The sequence below is a fragment of the Botrytis cinerea genome, chromosome 10 (genome assembly GCF_000143535.2).
Source record: "Botrytis cinerea B05.10 chromosome 10, complete sequence".
NCBI lineage: Eukaryota > Fungi > Ascomycota > Leotiomycetes > Helotiales > Sclerotiniaceae > Botrytis > Botrytis cinerea.
This window is the reverse complement of record NC_037319.1, coordinates 2,262,623-2,280,668: the sequence shown is the minus strand read 5'-3', so window position 1 is coordinate 2,280,668 and position 18,046 is coordinate 2,262,623. Positions and strand designations below refer to the sequence as shown.

The window sequence follows — 18,046 nt, the reverse complement described above, 5'->3', positions numbered from 1 at the left end:
TTCCGAGCTTCCAATCTTGCCAACAATATCCCAAAAGCATTACCCATTACCAAATTAAAGTAACTATCGTCGTTGTATCTCATTTTGTCAACCATGATACTATTAAAACATACAGCCACCATCACTCAATTAACTTAATTGCCTCAAAATTCATAATTTCGTCCGCACTCTTCGCCACTCCACCTCCCTTCACGATCCCCTCCTTATCCACAACCCAACTCCCACTCGTCTGCCATCGACTTCCACTCTCCGTGGGTCTATTCCATATCTGTTCTTCGCGCCCAAGCTTAAAGACGGAAAACATACTCCAGGGATTTAGTACGTGCCAGGCGGAACTAGTGCCTAATCCCCATTGTGCATATATTTCTCGATCAGAATCAACGACTACTTGGATGGGGCCAGCGCCGCCAAGGGATTCAACCCAAGTGTCGGTCGAGGATGATGTAGAATGAGAGATGGCTATTATGTTGATATTTGGGTAAGAAGTGGCAAGATTGCGAAGGGTGAGGAAGGTCTTTTCTGCGAACTGGAAAAGGGAGATGGTTAGCTGTGGGTTGAATTGTGAAGTTGATTTCAGGATAAGGCCATTGGATGAAGAGAGATATAGAGAGTAAGATGCCAAGAGTGTTGTATATGTGTAAAGGGGAAAGCAAAAACTTACTGGGCAGCCACAATGTCGGAGGAATGTGATAATAGTAGGCTTTCGATTGGAATTTGGTAATGGAAGTTTGGACGATGAAGGTGCTTTGGAGTTGATTTCTGGAGGTGATTGAACGTCAGTTGGAGATGGAGATAGCCATGAATTAAGTTCTTGTTGGAAAGTCATATTAATATTATAGGTATATGTATATGTAGTTGTTGATGTAGCTGTTGATGTTTAACGACAGGATGATATCGATGATTTCATAGAGGGGAAAAAGCTTCGTGACGTGGGGTAGCTTTGTTGTGCAGGGGTCTGTTATCTTATCATGATCCCTGTCGTATTGCTTTGTAAGGTTAGTAATGTATCAGTATCAAACAATTTGATCTTGGGAAGATTTTCCATATTGCCCCTTCTTTCGAGCATCACCAGATACCTAGGTAGATACCTTCATTGTCTGTTTATCTGACAGTTCCGAAGTTTGACGTTCATATACACTAGGTAAGCCGACTATGCATTAAACGTTATCTTTCATGCGAGTGCTGAGCGATAATCAAAGCATACTCTTTCCGTCGCCACAAGAGGCTGTGACAACTTTGACAGCTGTCAATACTCAGAGCGCTGGATACTTTCTCGGGGAAAGCACTGGAAGTAGCAGAATATGCATGAAATCATTACCCTCCAGTTGGGACAAAAGAGTAATTATCTTGCTACCCATTTCTGGAATACTCAGGTAACACCACATCTTTTCCTAGAACTATCAACGTATTTTGACCAGTCAATAGGAATCATACTTTACATATTCGGCAGATCAAGAATCTCCCATTGATCACGATGTTCACTTTAGACCTGGTATTGGAGCCGATGGCACTGAAACCTTCACTCCAAGAACTTTGATTTATGATCTGAAAGGGGGATTTGGTTCTCTAAGGAAGATTAATGCTCTGTATCAAATAGATGAACCGGTTATCACCGATGGATTATGGTGAGACGTCGGAACATGTCGATGAGAACTCAAGAGTTTTGCTGATCTTGACTTCATTTCAGGAATGGTCCAGCTGTAGTTCAACGGCAAACGGCCATCCAACAGAGTCCATATCAACAAAGTTTGGAAGAAGGTCTTGAACCACCAAAGCTCACCTCAGAATCGGTGCGATATTGGTCAGACTTCAATCGCGTTTACTATCATCCAAGGTCAATAGCTCAACTCAATGAATATGAATTAAATTCATCTTTAATGCCATTCGAAAATTGGGATGCTGGCGAAGAATTGTTTAGTTCCTTAGATAAAGAGCATGATTTGTTGGATCGTGATCTTCGACCTTTCGCCGAGGAAGCCGATCATATGCAAGGCATACAGATAATGGGAGGTATTGATGATGCTTGGGGTGGCTTTGCTGCTCGATATATGGATCGCTTGAGAGATGAATACGGTAAGACCACGATATGGTTCTGGGGCTTGGAGGACAATATTAAGGGGATACCCCGAGTAAGTTGTGGTGAGCTGAGTTGGAGTTCATATCAGTACTGATTTTGACAGGAAAAACGTTTCTTGAAGTTGTCGAACACGGCGAAGTCAATATCGGAAATCATTCCACAAACGTCCCTTTTCATTCCAATGACCATACCATCAACACATTTGCCAAGTTACGTCAAATTGGACGCGAGTTCTTCATGGGAAGTTTCTGGCTTGTTGTCTTCCGCGATGGAAAGCATGACACTGCCTTCAAGATTGAAGCCTCAAAATGGCACAAGGCAAACTTTGGACCAATTGGCAAGCACATTAAATGTCAATGGCAATCAGAATATTGCGAAATTACGCATGTCTGTAAAGCAAAATTCTGAGACAGGAATTAATGATACTGTCCACACAGGGACGAACGGACATTCCCAGGCCACAGATACGAGGGTTACTTCAGCAAAAACTTCAAGTCGTGGTGAGGATGTGCCTGCGGAAAATGACACTGCCAATTTTGATATGGACTTCTTTCCCACAGAAACAGGAGAGCAATCTCGCGGTCCTCGGAAGTCCGGCAAGATTCATGTATTTGGCCAAGTTGAGAATTATAGAGGAAATGAGGAATACGATGAAGAAAACGACAGAAATGATGAGGGTCGTGAACGAGCTCTTAGAATTGCTGCTAGTCTTCCATTACTATCAAAGTTAGTAGTCCTCTTGATTATCTCTTCAATCTTCTTACTTTATTCTCACAGGACATATACACCATTATCTTTTCCACTTCTCGATAGTTTCCCTGGTATCTTTAACCATGAAGATGAGAATATCAGGAATCTCTCAATCAGCACATCTCTTTCGACTGATACGTCTGTGGCCCTGAGAATTAAAAGCCTTCAGCAAATAGTAAATAGAGCTATTGGCATGGATGAACGAGAGGCGCTCAGTAATTCTCTTGGCGAGATCGCGGAATCATATGAAGAAGGTTGGGATAGTGATACCGACGATGATGATGATTAGTCGAGATGTAAGTAATTACGAATAAGGTAAAGATAGCTTGACTCAATACTACCCTAAGCCACCCAAATTTTACCCACACCAGAGTACCTGAACTATATCCCGACATTCGGTGAGTCTGCACGACTCGGTGATTTTCTCATGCGAATTCTGTCAGCTTACATGTCGGGAAGAAAATTTAACGACTCAGAGCTGTTGGGTGGCGTGTTCGGTCACGGTATTCAGGCCTATTTACAGCCCAACTTATACCTAGCAACGACTAAGTGACAGGTCAACAGTGAAGCTCAAGCGAGAAAAAATACCATGAAAAGGCTACCAACAGAAGTCCATCGTCGCACAATGTTACCCTTTCGCCACATCCTTGCTTTTCATTGTCTTTCCCGATGAATTCTTAATTGGATCATCGATGCATTTCCCACGCAAACTTTTGAGTATCTCGTTTGAAGCACAGCAATTGAATCATATTCCAACATATCCTGATATTTTTTTATTTTTTTTACTTTGGACCTCACCCCGCCTCTGTTATGCATGACACAGATTTTCAGCTTATCCATTTACAGGATCCTAGTAGACAACCTTCCCCGCGTTCGCCAGTAGACCCTAATGCACCTTACAGTCAAATACGAAGACGCAAGAAGTCTTTCATATGCATCTCGAGGTTTGCTCTAGTAATAAAAAGAAATGTTCGGTACCCTGCGTAGGAAATCATTTTGCCGGAAGAAACGGATGTCAAGATACTTCCTATGCAGGGGAAAATCACTCACCAATATTTAGAGAAAGGTACAAAAATTATTGTGTTACCTGGTATCTCGGTACAGAAGCAACCCAAGAAAACGACACACCACGTTTTTTAATATTTCTAGAGGCCTCGAGAACGGACAACAGAGAACAAATTTTGTCACCAGGTCTCGCTTTCCCCCGGAAATGTGATTCATGAGGTGGCACCATGTAAGAATACTGTTTATCATGCAAAAGCTCGTGTTCCTTTCTCCTTCATGCATCATAATATTGCTTTCACAGCATTGAGCGACTAGGAACCCATGTTCATTCTAGCCTTTTCCCCACGACTGCAGCCTCCGAATTCGTTAGCAATCAAGTGAACTGACATATGTTTATATACACGAACTCTTCGTATTACTATACTTAGACTTCTTATTTCAAAGCTTGGCTCGAGTTTGAGGGAACTGTTGTTGGTCAGCACTATACTCGTATCCCAAAGCTACGTAGCATACTGGCTGGCCAGTTAGAGGAGACCTTTTCATATCTTAGTAGACCAGGAAAGATACAGAGACTTGCCCGAATTTGCGTCGCCAGCATGAAATCATATGCGGCCTTATAAGATGCACTAAGATCAGGATTTCGTTGCCATTCCATAGATAATAGTGCCCTTGTTCCCGCATGTGTTTGTTTTCATTTTCTGATTGTCCCAACCTTCTACCAAATATTAAATTCCTCCAACCTCCTCATAAGAAAGGTTTGCTTTCGGACCTCTCTTTCTCTAAAGTACTTAAGTCGGTCGTTATACCTATTCTCTGTGGTGCAAAGTACAGAGTGTGCTATCGTTATACAAGTTTGACGCAGTACAAGCTCAAAACATATCGCTACATATTGCAATCATGAAGGCAGCTTTCGCTTTATTGGCTTTGGCCACCTCGACTTTCGCTCAAGGGATTCAGGAAAGATGGTATTCAAGTCCTCCTGGTTATTCGAGCCCTCCCGGGTATCCTGTTGAGACTGATACTACTACTTGGACCACTTATACTTCAACCACTATCTGTCCAGTAAGTAAGATTCATCTCATCGCGTGCTGTCTCGTTAGGATGGAATTGGTGGTGGGATGATTGTGGATATTGTTATTGTTTGATTCCAATTGAAATATTGGTTGAAGTCATCTCTACTTCGTATCTTCCAAATGAACACCATCTTGTCAAAGAGAGATGGGGCAATGTTCAAGGGCTTTCTTACATTTGAAAGAAACTCGTCTTTTCCATTAAATGGAAACTTTCGAGTACATCTAAGAAATATTTGAATGATGATGAAGACCTCACACCACAATGATCACATGATGACACGTTCAGAGTCAAAAGCTTATTCATCTCTGATAGGTCACTTCAACTACCACCGAAGAAGGAACAACGAAATGGGTTACAAGTATCGCTACATCAACTGTAGTTGTCACTAGTTGTGTTGGAGGTTGCGGAGGAGTTGTCACTGTGCCTGGTCCAACTGGATGGGCAACCACCACCACCGACGTACGATCATTCCATAATGTTCACTTCAAATCGAGATTGACTCATTTTTAGGTCATCGTCACGTATACCACCACTTGCGCGGTAACGGAGACCGTCACTGCCCCCGGAAATACTTACACAAAGACATACACCACCACTTCTATCGTCGAAACGGGTAAGACTTTTGAGGATTCACCCAGATGTTGACGAATTGTTACTGATATCTGAGTCTAGCTGTACCCACCACGATCGTCAACACTGTCACTGCGCCTGACACAACAGAGACGTATGAAATCCATTCTAATCTCCAGGCTGTTCTTGAATTAACATCTTCCGCAGTGTTCAAACTGGAGTAGTTCAAACTCTTACAAGTCTCTGTCCAATTACCGAGACAACTACCATTTCAGGAAAAGTAGAGACGGTTACTTATACGTCAACTTCATTGTATACAACTCACGTTCCTACATATATCGAAGTTACAGCCACCGCTCCTGACAACACAAAGACGTATGAGTTCTTCCTAAATCTCTAGGCTATCCCTGAACTAATATATTTCACAGCGTTGAGACCGGAGTGGTTCAAACTCTTACGAGTCTTTGTCCTATCACCGAAACAACCACTATTTCAGGAAAAGAAGAGACGGTTACTTATACATCAACATCAGTGTATACAACTCACGTTCCTACATACATCGAAGTTACAGCCACCGCTCCTGACAATACAAAGACGTATGAATCCTTCTTAAATTTCTACGATTTTGCTTTTGGACTAATTTATTTTATAGTGTTGAGACTGGAGTGGTTCAAACTCTTACAAGTCTTTGTCCCATTACCGAAACAACCACTATTTCAGGGAAAGAGGAGACTGTAACATACACATCCACATCATTATACACAACAATTCTTCCTACCTATGTTGAAGTTACAGCCACCGCTCCCGACAATACAAAGACGTATGAATCCTTCCTAAATTTCTACGACTTTACTCTTGGACTAATTTATTTTATAGTGTTGAGACTGGAGTGGTTCAAACTCTCACAAGTCTTTGTCCCATCACCGAAACAACCACTATTTCAGGGAAAGAGGAGACTGTAACATACACATCCACATCATTATACACAACAATTCTTCCTACCTATGTTGAAGTTACAGCTACTGCTCCTGACACAACGAAAACGTAGGCAAGCCCGTTTCACTCTCTTTTCTTCGAAAGCTAACTTCTTCCTAGCGCTGTCACCGGAGTTGTTTCTACAATAACTTCTCTCTGTCCAGTCACAGAGACAAAAACAGTCTCAGGAAGTCTGGTAACTGTCATCTACACAACTACTTCATTTATTGTCACAAACATCGGAACCACCGTCCAAGTAGCAACTACTCTCCCAGCAAAAACCACCACGTGAGAATATCCTTTCTTACATATATGGATTCGAGAGCCATAAACTAATAATCAAATAGTGTTGCAACAGGAGTACTTCAAACTATCACTAGTCTTTGCCCTGTTACTGAAGTTGAAACCATTTCCGGAATCGAATATACCGTTACAAAGACCTCAACTAGCCTTATAGTCACTGAAGTATACACTACTGACTACTCAAAAACTACTTTACCCGGAGGAACTAAGACGTAAGTTTTTGGATTCTTGCTGCTTATTTGATATCTTTGACTAACTCGGTGTAAAGAATCGAAACATACGTTTATCAGACGTCTACTAGCTTATGCCCAGTCACTGAAGTTCAAACAATTTGTATGAAATGCCATTCCCAAGTTTTACGTGTATTCAATGTCTCAAATGACTTGAATGTTTCAAGAAATACAAGTACTGATAGTCAACTTCTAGCTGGTGTCCCGATCACAAAAGTGTATACCAGTACGATCGTCACTGAAGTCCAGGTTCCTACAACCATTGTTCAATAGTAAGTTAATCATCCATCACAAGTCAAACGTTGAGTCCAAACTAACAAGCTCAGCACTACAACTCAAGCTACTGAATATAAGACTACTGATGTCTACGAAACTACAACATGTATTGAAAGTGTATATACAACCATCAGTGCGGGATCAACGTAAGTTTAAAATCCTCCGTTTCTACCCCAAAAGCATCAGATTCTGACATCTCCATAGCATCGTTTTGACCGCCACCCAAACAAACACAATTCAAGTGACCGCCGTTCAAACCTTGACATCTACCGTCCCTGCCGCAATTGGCGAAACCACCGTTTATGTAAGCATTCCGTCTTCTCATTTTCTCCCACTCTCTCCTCACACCTTTCATAACACACGCTAACCCTATCACCAGATTCCGACCACAATCGGCCATACCATCGAAACCGTCGCCATCGTCACCGTTCCCTCCATCGTCCGTACCGTCACCCTCGGAACAACCTACTACGCAAACACAACCCACGTGCAAACATCAACTTACATCCAACCCAGCACTCTAACTGTTGGGGGCCAGACCACGAGCTATGTTGTTCAGCCTAGCGTTAGCGTAAGCAGTGTAGCAGCTACGAGCGTAGCTACAGTTGCGCCTAGTGCGCCAATAGAGGCGAATAATGCGGGAATGAATGCACCAGGGTTGGTGATGGGGTTTGTGATGGGTGTTTTGGCTCTTTTGTAGATGAATATGTGGGGATCTTGTAGTGATTCAGAGGGGTTCTCTTTCCTTCTTTTTCTGGAAGAAATGGTTTTATGCCTCTTCTCTTCGCCGGCTGGATGCATATAAATACACAATGATACGAATGAAAGAATGGGGGCGATTATGGATGTGGATAATATGAATGGTATGGAAAGAAGGAAGAAGGAAAAAACATGACGATATGACACGATACAATGTGCTAAGGATTGGATATGGGAGGGGATAACGTTCCTTTAAGAGATTACTTTGGAAAGCGGACGAGAAGAAAAATGGATGGAATCGAGGGATTTTAGGGGGTAATCACTAATTTATTTGTAGATATTATAATTCTATTCTATTCGTCCTATCTCGTTTTATTCTATCATGTTCTATCCTATCCTATCCTGTCCATTTTATTCTATTCTATCCTCTTCTATTCTATCTCATCTCATCTCATTGTATCCCCCCCCCCCCCCCCAAACAACATCCATCACAGTATATCTACTCATTCACTCTATGAATATTCTAACCAACCATCAAACCTATCAAAGTTGTCAAGCAGTTGAGATGAAGTATACTTTGTATGCTTTTTGAGATTTTGAATTTCGAGATTTGAATTTCGAGTTTGAGGTTTGAGGTTTGAGGGTCGGGATTAATAAATCTCATATATATATAATTAACTAAGTCATAATACTCTTATCTTACTATTATAGTCATTCATTAATACTAGCCGTTGGGGAAAAATAATTTTTCAGACTGTGGATTCATAGCAGCTTTTTTTTTTTCTTTTTTTCTTATTTTTAAGATATATAAAATTTTATTTTTATTTCTTTAATCTTTATGGGGGCCAGCCCCCAAGCCCCCGATCCTCGCTACGCTCGAGATTTAATTATAAATAATAATAATAATAATAATAATGATAATAATAATAATAATAATAATAATAATAATAATAATAATAATAATAATAATAATAATAATAATAATAATAATAATAATAATAATAATAATAATAATAGTTTATAAACTTTACTAATCTCTTAATTCTAGCTTATATAAAGATATTAGAAATGTAATTAAACTTTAAAATCTTAAAATCTTATAATTCTCTTTCTAATTCTCTTCCTAATTCTCTCTCTAATTCTCTTCTCTTATTCTCTTTCTAATTCTCTTTCTTAAACTTTTCTATAGATTCTAATTTAGATTCTAATTCAGATTTTAATATTGAAAAATATCCAAAGCAACTATACCTCAAACATTATATATTTACTTACAAATACATCTTCAAATCCACCTTTATTAATCTTTTCAATTCCATCAATTAATTCCATCATTATTATAAATCTTACCCTAAAACTAATTAAATCATTAAAAAAATTCTCAATTACTTTAATCTATTTATTTCTTTTTTAATCGAATTTTCTTTTCTTTTAAGATTGTATACTGAATTGAAAGAATTTCATAAAATCTACAATTCTATTCAATCAAAACAACTCTATTCTAACATCAGCATATTACTTATAACCAATCAAAAAAGATTTTATAAATCTGCAAATATAAAAATGACTTGCTATATAAATATATGATTACATAATACATTAGTACTTTTCCATTTCGTTTACTTCTACGAATCCATTATTACTTATCATCAATCAAAAGAGGTTTTATGAATCTGCGAATATGAAAATGATCTGTTATAGAGATATATGATTATATAATATATATACGGAGTACGTTTCCATTTCGTTTGCTTCTACAAATCCATTGGGGGTTTCAAAATTTCGATTTATATATGTATATATGTGTGTATATATTTATTCAAATCATATTATTATTAACCTTATATTATATCCAATTTGCGAAAATCACAGGTATACTTCATATATTGCTTTCATTACTATTTGTGTTTATATATTTATATTTATATTTTTATATTCACTCATATCTCGAATTCTCCGCTTCCTCTAGTGTAGAAATAGATGATGTATAATGAAATTCGAATATTCATCATGCTCTTTTGATTATTGGATTGGGGGTTTGTATTATTGTTTTTGTTGTTTTTGTTGTTTTTGTTGTTGATGTTGTTGATGTTGTTGATGTTGTTGATGTTGTTGATGTTGTTGATGTTGTTGATGTTGTTGATGTTGTTGATGTTGTTGATGTTGTTGATGTTGTTGATGTTGTTGAATACGCTGGTTTCTGTCTTCTTTTCATAGGTTTCCTATTTTATGTGAAGAGAGTAGTGGAGTGGAGTGGAGTGGAGTGGAGAATAGAATGGTTGGGCTTGGTTTGGATGATGGATGTTGGGGTTGGGGTTGGAGTTGGAGAGGTGGAGTTTTATGTATATATGGTATTATATCGTAGATATGTAATAGGTATGTAATAGGTATGTAATAATAATAGCAATAGCAATAGCAATAGCAATAGTAATACTAAGAGAACTTGATGTCAATCTTATCGTCGTGTAGTGATGATATGGGTTTATTTCTCTGAGGATTCGTGTTGGTTTGTTGTGTGTGTATGGTGAATGGTATATTGAGATGGAATTTGTGTGCTATGATGCGGCTAGTATGGTGAATGAATGGTCTACCGTCCAAGGTGAATGATGGGTAGGAGTGTTGTGATTGTTTGCAATGGATCTTTTTGTGTAGAATGTGGGATAGGATGGGTGGATGAATGATTGAATGAAATAGGAAGTTTCTCAATTTGTCTATAGTGTGAGTGAACAGAACACGCATCTTCAAAATCCATTCACAGATAAATCAATTCACAATGATCAATACATAAGGATATCCATATTATATCACATCACATCATTCAATATATGTTGTCTCTCACTCTCTCACACACACACACACATATATATATATGAGGCTTAAAAGTCTAAATCGGAATCCGGGTCAAGAATTGTGCGGGGTTGCATCTTGATTCCTCTCTTTCTTAATATAAATGTGGCACGTGTGGATCGGATCAACTCTTGGTCTGGAACTTGTGGGATGGGAGTCGATCGATGGTGTATCAAGGACGTTATGTGGTGACTTGGGTCTCAGCTAGTATCGTAGTTGACAAGTCCAAGTACGATGGATGTGGTGCATTCAAGTGATTCAAGTGATTCAAGTATGTATCAGAACTACGATCAGAGTGGTAGATTTTTTTTTTATCTAGGGAGAGTGAGGAATTGGTTGGGTATTTTTGTATTAGTTCGGTTCGGGTTTTCGCAAGTCGGGTAAGGAAGGTTAAGAGAGAGGGAGGTATTGTGATTTCTCGAGAACTTGCGAATATCTGAGTACCTAGGTAGGTGGCTATGGTATGAGAAGATTCACATGCGATGACCGACTCGATAATCGTGGAATGGAGAATTGATAAGTTATGGGTTTCATATATTGTTCATATATTGTCTGGGCGAAGATCGATCTACCGAGATCATGTCTGGGTGATGAAGTTGGAGGGTACGTTCTTATGCAGAGAAGTGGGGATGAGATATTGTAATGTATGTAGGGCAAGCACGAACTTAACGCGTAAATAGAAAGCACAGATGATAATAAGTGTGAGTGCGGGTGTGAGGGTGTGTGAGGGTGTGTGAGAGTGTGTGAGAGTGAGAGTGAGAGTGAGAGTGAGAGTGAGAGTGAGAGTATGAGGGTGCATTAAGTTGGGAAAGGATTCTTGGGGGGAAGGAAGGATGTGATGGATTGAGGGACAGATGGAGGGATGGATGGATATGTGTACTCGAGTAGATATAAGCGGATATAATATATATAATAGTTATATGTAACTATATATATACATGTCATGAATGCAACAAGTGAGCGTTTAAGTTGGATATAACCTTAATGGATCTACCAACTAGATATAAGAAGTAGAAATGCTTATTAGCAACTAGAGACACAGCTAAGAAGAAGAAATCGTCCTGACAGATAGATAGTGAGTTCTTCCCAACTAAGACTTGGATCTTATGTAATCACTCCAGTTAAAGTAGTATCGCCATGTGCAGAAGAGTAAAGCCATGAATGACTCCCGTTTGGTATGCAATCGGTCTAGAGGATGTAGTGGTTGACTGTAGTATTGTAGTATTGTAGTATTGTAGTATCAAAGTGTTATAGTATCAAAGTGTCATAGTATTGTAGTAGCATAGTATCATAGTATCATAGTATCATAGTATCATAGTATCATAGTATCATAGTATCATAGTATCATAGTATCATAGTATCATAGTATCATAGTATCATAGTATCATAGTATCATATCACAGTAAATCTCTGCAATCATGGGGGCAAGCCCCCAAACCCCCATAGCTCGCTGCGCTCGAAGATGTGAAATATAATATTGTCATCGTCACCGTCATCGTCATCGTCATCGTCATATCATTTAGACAGATGCCAAGTACAGAAAACTTACTTTAGTATCGTCGAGCACGCCTGGGCACTCCTGGACACTTTCTTCCATGATCGATAGTCAATTTTATGGAGAAGGAGAAGAGGACGGACGCCCCAAAAAGTGTACCGATTGTTTTCCAGCCCATGTTCAGCCAATCATATAACGGAATGGCTCGATTCACTCACTCAGTCACTCGAGCAAAATGTAAAATGGAAAATACCAAACGACCATAGAGACAATAGAATGTCCTTGCTTGTTTATATAAATACATGTACACACACACACACACACACATATACTCTCATACTCTCATACTCTCATACTCTCTTACACTCATACACACACACAATACTACCTCACTACCTCTGTCAAATATTAATTCCAAACGCACAAAGGATAACAATCATTTTCTACGTGGGAACAGAAACTCTCCCTCTCCCCAAGAAAACTGGCCATAAATTCCCCAAAGAATTCTTCACCAATTAATAATAAATTTCCGCATTCAAATCCAAGCTCCCAGTCCCTTAAACAAGGACGGACGCGACTTCCGCGTGACGGGTCCACACGATAGGGAGAGGCGATTTGATGGTATTGCGTTACATGCATTGCATGATTATTGAAGGAAGGAGAACCGCAGAGAAAAAAATTGTTTCTTTTAAAAACAATTACTTTGCAATTCATTCCATTTCAATCCAATAACCTCGTCACCACGTCTCAATAAAGCACATCCATTTGCTGATTGCTAATTGCTGCGATTGCGCCTCAAATCAATCAATCATTTCGTGGCCCTTTTTGCCCGTGGTAAGTTATTTCATCATATCTTTGTCGCATCGCTGCATCCTTCCCTCCCCTTCCCCTCCCCTCATTACAGGTACCAACTCTTTGACTCTTTGGTCGCAAGCGTTGCTGCACCTCTCCCCCTCTCCATCGAGGCCTCCAGTTCCTCGACGGCACAATACTCATTGTTCTTTCTACTTGTTCGCAGCGATCTCCAGCCATCCCGAACCATACCACTTCTTATGCGCAATAATCACCGGGTCAACGCTGTCGCAAAAAAATATGCATCCCAAAATGCCAACCACCGCTAAAAGACCCTATCGTCGAGACTCAATGAGGGAGGAGGTAGATATTCCCGACTCCTCACCTTCGCGCCCTCCGAAGAGAAGAAAGAGGGTAAGTCAATTTCATCATGGCGCATATGCCATTCCCACTAATAAGAGATGTAGGCTTCAGAACCCAAACCCAACCCCAAATCCAAACATCCAACCGCAAATCAACAACCAGCCGTGCCCGAGATGGAAAACCAGGAGGAGATTATTTTTAAGCTCAAAAAACATTTGGGCTTACCTGGTGTCGTGCAAGTTCTCGAAGACCACGCGGATGATAAATATGAACAAGAGTACGGAGGAGGAGTTCAAGCTTTCGCAAAGCTGGCTGGAAAGGGTTGGACTTATTATGTCAAGGATCAGGAGGTTCAGATTGGGCGCAACCCGAACGAGGGTCAAGAAGAAGCTCCAGGAGCTGCTGCTGAGGTCGATATTGATCTGGGTCCAAACAAGATGATTTCGCGACAACATGCCAGAATATTCTTCGATGATGGATGGCGATTTCAAGTCAATAGCCGCAACGGAGCCAAAGTCAACCATACGACGTTTCACCGCAATCATGGGCCAAAGGAGCTGCATAGTGGAAATGTCATCAATATCTCGGGCATCGAGATGATATTCGTTTTACCCGGTGGTCCCTTTGAGGTTGATCCGGAATACCTGCGAAAAATTGAGAGTGCCGTGGACGATGTAGAGGAAGCCGACGAAGCAGAGGACGCGGAGGACGCGGAGGATGTAGAGGATGTTGAGAGATATAGCGAGGAACCTCATGATGTTCCTTTGCCTCCTCCAACTAATGGAGCCCGAGTTCAGAATGGAGTCCCACAAGCGATTGCTCCAGCGCCAGCTAATTGGCAACGCGCTGCTACTCCTCGTACCTCTCTGAAAGTACCGAGTTCTGCCAAGAGACCCCATACGAGTTATTCGGCGGGCGGTACAATGATTATGAATGATTCTGAAAATGTCGACCTCAGTCTTGATTCCAATCACCATATCAAGCCTGGTTACAGTTATGCGCAAATGATTGCGCAAGTAATTTTTGAAGCTCCAAATCAAATGTTGTTATTGAATGGTATTTACCAAGCCATCATGGCCAAATACGCTTATTACAGATTTCAAGCACCCGGCGGCTGGCAAGTAAGTTATCTCTTTCATCTTTTGATTGGATCCAAGCTAACGAGGGAAAAAGAATTCGATCCGCCACAACTTGTCACTTAACCAAAATTACGACAAGATACCACGTGGAAAGGATGAGCCCGGAAAAGGTAAGAAGTGGTTTATCAAGCCTGCGTGCTATGATACAATTGCAGCACTCGCACAATCCGCTCCTGGCAGAGGTGGTGGTCACCGAGGATCTTCACAGCCAGCATCACCAATCACCACTGCCGATCGAGGGTTCGATGATGAATCCAGTCCGGATTCTGTCAGTAGAAAAAGGAAATCTCCAGCTTCACGCTCACCACGAATGAGACCACACCAAACTAACAGACTGCAATTCACCCCCGAACGTGCCCCCCGGATCCAAAGCTTACAGCATGATTTCCCCGGCGATGGAAGTCCACTACCTCGACATCATCGACGAGCTCAGAAGAACGCCCCTGGATTTTCTGACAATCTGCCCAATTCTCCACCTACCCTCTCATCTTCTTATCAACAAGATGATGGTAACACATTTGTCACGCCAGCTCCCCATCGTGTTTATCCTCATTTAGCACCGCCAAGCACTGCGCAGCGACCAAGTCAACACATGCCAACTAGCTCCCCTGCTCCATTTTGGACATTCGCTGACGGTACTCCTCAACATGGATATCGTGGTTATGACAATAGTCCTATCAAGGGGTTTCAACCTAGCGCCCTTCCCGATAGCAGTCCGCCCCCAATGCGACGGGCTTCGGCTATGAGTCCCACCAAAAATGCAGTTATCGGCAAACTTCAGATGCCAGATGTTGATGAGGTTGAAGAGGAAGAAGAAGAAGAAGAAGAAGAAGAAGAAAAAGGGTTTGATCTTACAAAGTTGGTTTCTCCATTTTCCTATTTGCGAAATATCTATTGACAATTTGATTAGGGGTTTCCAAAGTATTTCTCAATTTCATCTCGAGGGCGTTTCCAAACTTACTGCGACACCTGTATCAGGCTCCCTTGCGGCTCGCATTTGAATTGCCTCGTCGATATAGATTGTGTTTGCAATTTTTGATTTTGTTTTCTTTTTACCTCTGTAGAATGTGAGAGTCCACCCTACCTACTTGCTTTATTTGTAAGCATACCACTACTATATCGACGATTATCCTTCCTGGGCACTCCACCAAGTCACTCTCACCTACTCATTTATATTTACATCAACTCATAATGCGGCGTTATGCAAAGGAGGTTATCGGATTGGAAGGTTATTTGATCATGTTACATTTTCCCCACGAGTCTTATATGTTAAAGGTTGGGAGTATGGGTTATGCTTTTTGTTATGTACATTTATTGGTGGGACTGGGATCGGTGTTTAATTAAAATGGGACAGAAAGGGAAGGAATGGAAAGAGAATTGGGGAATAGGGAGACTTGCATTTGATATTTGGTTTTTACGATGGATGGGTGGTAAACTTTAGATATGGCCGGTTATGATTCAATGGTTATGATGAGTGGATACGAACTCATATGGAAGGAGGACAATGGATCACTGGCACCGCATGGCTTTTATTTTGCTTTTTGGGATCACATGTATATAGGAAGGTGTATAGGATTGAAGCTATTGCTATTAGTTAGGCTTTGATATCGAATTCTCTTGGAACTTTTGTAAGAATTTTGAAGAAGAAAGTGAGCATGGGGAAGGGTGTGATATGATGTGCATATGGTATGGTATGGTATGGTATGGTATGGTGTAATCTATAATGAGTGATCTTCTTTCTTGTGTATTTTGTATTGAGCCTTTTGAACGACCTGTTGATTGCAATCGTAAAAATGATGTTTTTGTAGAGAATCAATTAGCTTGTTGATTGTTGGTTGTTGGTTGTTGGTTGTTGGTTGTTGGATGGAGGGATGGAGGGATAAAAGAAGAAGGGAAGGGAAAGAGGAAGGGAAAGGGGGATGGTGAAATTGAAGAGAGAGGGAGATGAAATGAGATGGATGAGATGAGATGAGATGAGATGAGATCGGAATATTGAACACAAGAGGTTGTGAGATGGATGGGTAGGTAGGTAGGCGGGTGGGTATTTGATGAATTTTGAAATAGAAGAAAATCCTAGAGATGCTATCTATATATGCACATGCTACCGAGAATGATGGTTAGAAGATTTTATTTACAACCATGCGTGTGCCTCTCTCTCCCTCCCTCCCTCTCTCTTTCCTACTCATTTCGATACTGGACTTTATGGAAGCAAGGGAAATTTTGAATCTTGGCCTTTTTTGCAATTCTCGTGTTGCGAAATTCTCCTAAGATAGGCTCATATAATTATTGTGATACCAAAACGCCCTTTTTACAAATCCATAAACTCCATCCTTCCTAACAAAGATCGACTTTTCATGACGTGCTTCTTGATAAGTCCTTGTAACATTGCTGATCCAGGTATTGGCGATTCGAAGGAGGTCAGATGGAATAATCTTGTTGTTTCCAAACCAGCTTCTGATGGCCAGCCGCAAGCCATATAAAACATCAATCTCAAAACCGGGTGTTTCCACAATCCCCCTAATCATCCATCTCCATATCATCAGCCTCTTCAACACCACCATCAACCAATTCCTTGAGCCTGATCTTCTGCTTTCCAAACACACTTCTTTGCTCTCTCTCCAAATCCAACTCGTTGACCTCTTCTCCCAACTCCTCGAGTCTCTTCTTCTCGCTGCCGCGCATCTTGGGTAGCAAGTGCTCGTTCTCTGCAACCAATTTTCGGTTGGCTTCTCTTTGTCTGGCCACATTGCCTTCCATACGCTTCTTGTAGAAGACACGTTCGCGTCGAGCCCGGATTTCAGATACACGTTGCATGGCTTTGAGAGTGGTGGCGATGTGCTCACGGTTGTAACGGACGGGAACGTTGCGGCGGGCGGAGAAGTTGAGAGTGCTGTCGACGACCATTTCTTTGCCCGCGGCTTTGCGGAATGCTTTGGTCCATTTGAGTTTACGGGGGTTACGCTTCATTTTGAACTAGAAAGGGGAGAATGTTAGTCAGGGCTTGAGAATTGAGCATTGCAGAAAACGTTGCAATGGTGAGATGGGGGTCTACGGCGTTCTGGATTGGAGAGGGATGCATGTAGTTTAGACGTACGTTCTTGTGGCATTTACTGCGGCAGAATCTAAAGGTTCGCGCATCGTTACGAACGAACGTTATGCCCTTACTTGGATAGCAGGGCTGCGAGCAAAAGTAACAGGTTTCGATTCTATTGATGAATTAGCAAAGGTAGAGATTGCGATAGATGGTTTTATCGTCAAGAAGATTGCAAGTGCGATTGGAATCTCGAAACTCCAAGAATTGCGGAAAGAGACTGGATGTAAAGATGGACGGGAATGTTTCTTACCTCATGTTGGCGGTATTTCCTTCTGAACCAGCTTGTCGTTGTGCTGGATTGTCGATGGATAAGTATGGACTTCAGAAATTTTGGAGGAATGTCCGACTTTTTTCACTAGC

General features: G+C 40.9%; 5 protein-coding genes across 6 annotated transcripts; 3 read left to right on the top strand and 2 right to left on the bottom strand.

Moving 5' to 3' along the window:
* Positions 1 to 17: 17 nt before the first annotated feature.
* Bcprx6 lies at positions 18 to 1,028 on the bottom strand. The gene is made up of 2 exons (XM_001545541.2): positions 662 to 1,028; positions 18 to 526 (listed from the first exon to the last, which is right to left on the bottom strand). Exons 1-2 carry the CDS (start codon positions 824 to 826, stop codon positions 122 to 124), a joined length of 570 nt encoding a protein of 189 aa, XP_001545591.1. The 5' UTR covers positions 827 to 1,028; the 3' UTR covers positions 18 to 121.
* A 32-nt stretch (positions 1,029 to 1,060) lies between these two features.
* On the top strand, positions 1,061 to 3,276 carry Bcdml1. Its single transcript, XM_024695723.1, has 6 exons — positions 1,061 to 1,141; positions 1,200 to 1,373; positions 1,426 to 1,625; positions 1,688 to 2,129; positions 2,181 to 2,803; positions 2,855 to 3,276. The coding sequence occupies exons 2-6, from the start codon at positions 1,302 to 1,304 to the stop codon at positions 3,114 to 3,116; spliced, it is 1,599 nt and encodes a 532-aa protein (XP_024551517.1). The 5' UTR covers positions 1,061 to 1,141; positions 1,200 to 1,301; the 3' UTR covers positions 3,117 to 3,276.
* Positions 3,277 to 4,290: 1,014 nt separating this feature from the next.
* On the top strand, positions 4,291 to 8,342 carry BCIN_10g05910 (hypothetical protein). The gene is made up of 15 exons (XM_024695722.1): positions 4,291 to 4,894; positions 5,219 to 5,365; positions 5,417 to 5,519; positions 5,579 to 5,630; positions 5,684 to 5,851; positions 5,905 to 6,072; positions 6,129 to 6,296; positions 6,353 to 6,520; positions 6,572 to 6,739; positions 6,799 to 6,966; positions 7,023 to 7,087; positions 7,181 to 7,256; positions 7,311 to 7,406; positions 7,465 to 7,564; positions 7,640 to 8,342. Exons 1-15 carry the CDS (start codon positions 4,730 to 4,732, stop codon positions 7,958 to 7,960), a joined length of 2,133 nt encoding a protein of 710 aa, XP_024551516.1. The 5' UTR covers positions 4,291 to 4,729; the 3' UTR covers positions 7,961 to 8,342.
* A 4,607-nt stretch (positions 8,343 to 12,949) lies between these two features.
* BCIN_10g05900 (hypothetical protein) lies at positions 12,950 to 16,214 on the top strand. 2 transcript variants are annotated; one of them, XM_024695721.1, is made up of 5 exons: positions 12,950 to 13,132; positions 13,317 to 13,504; positions 13,558 to 14,574; positions 14,627 to 15,450; positions 15,503 to 16,214. In XM_024695721.1, the coding sequence occupies exons 2-5, from the start codon at positions 13,391 to 13,393 to the stop codon at positions 15,591 to 15,593; spliced, it is 2,046 nt and encodes a 681-aa protein (XP_024551515.1). In that variant the 5' UTR covers positions 12,950 to 13,132; positions 13,317 to 13,390; the 3' UTR covers positions 15,594 to 16,214. The 2 variants fall into 2 exon arrangements, with proteins under 2 accessions (XP_024551515.1, XP_001545586.2); XM_001545536.2 differs by having other exon boundaries at positions 12,950 to 13,504.
* A 396-nt stretch (positions 16,215 to 16,610) lies between these two features.
* On the bottom strand, positions 16,611 to 18,009 carry BCIN_10g05890 (hypothetical protein). Its single transcript, XM_001545535.2, has 3 exons — positions 17,937 to 18,009; positions 17,687 to 17,798; positions 16,611 to 17,565 (listed from the first exon to the last, which is right to left on the bottom strand). Exons 1-3 carry the CDS (start codon positions 17,939 to 17,941, stop codon positions 17,110 to 17,112), a joined length of 573 nt encoding a protein of 190 aa, XP_001545585.2. The 5' UTR covers positions 17,942 to 18,009; the 3' UTR covers positions 16,611 to 17,109.
* Between the last annotated feature and the right edge of the window lie 37 nt (positions 18,010 to 18,046).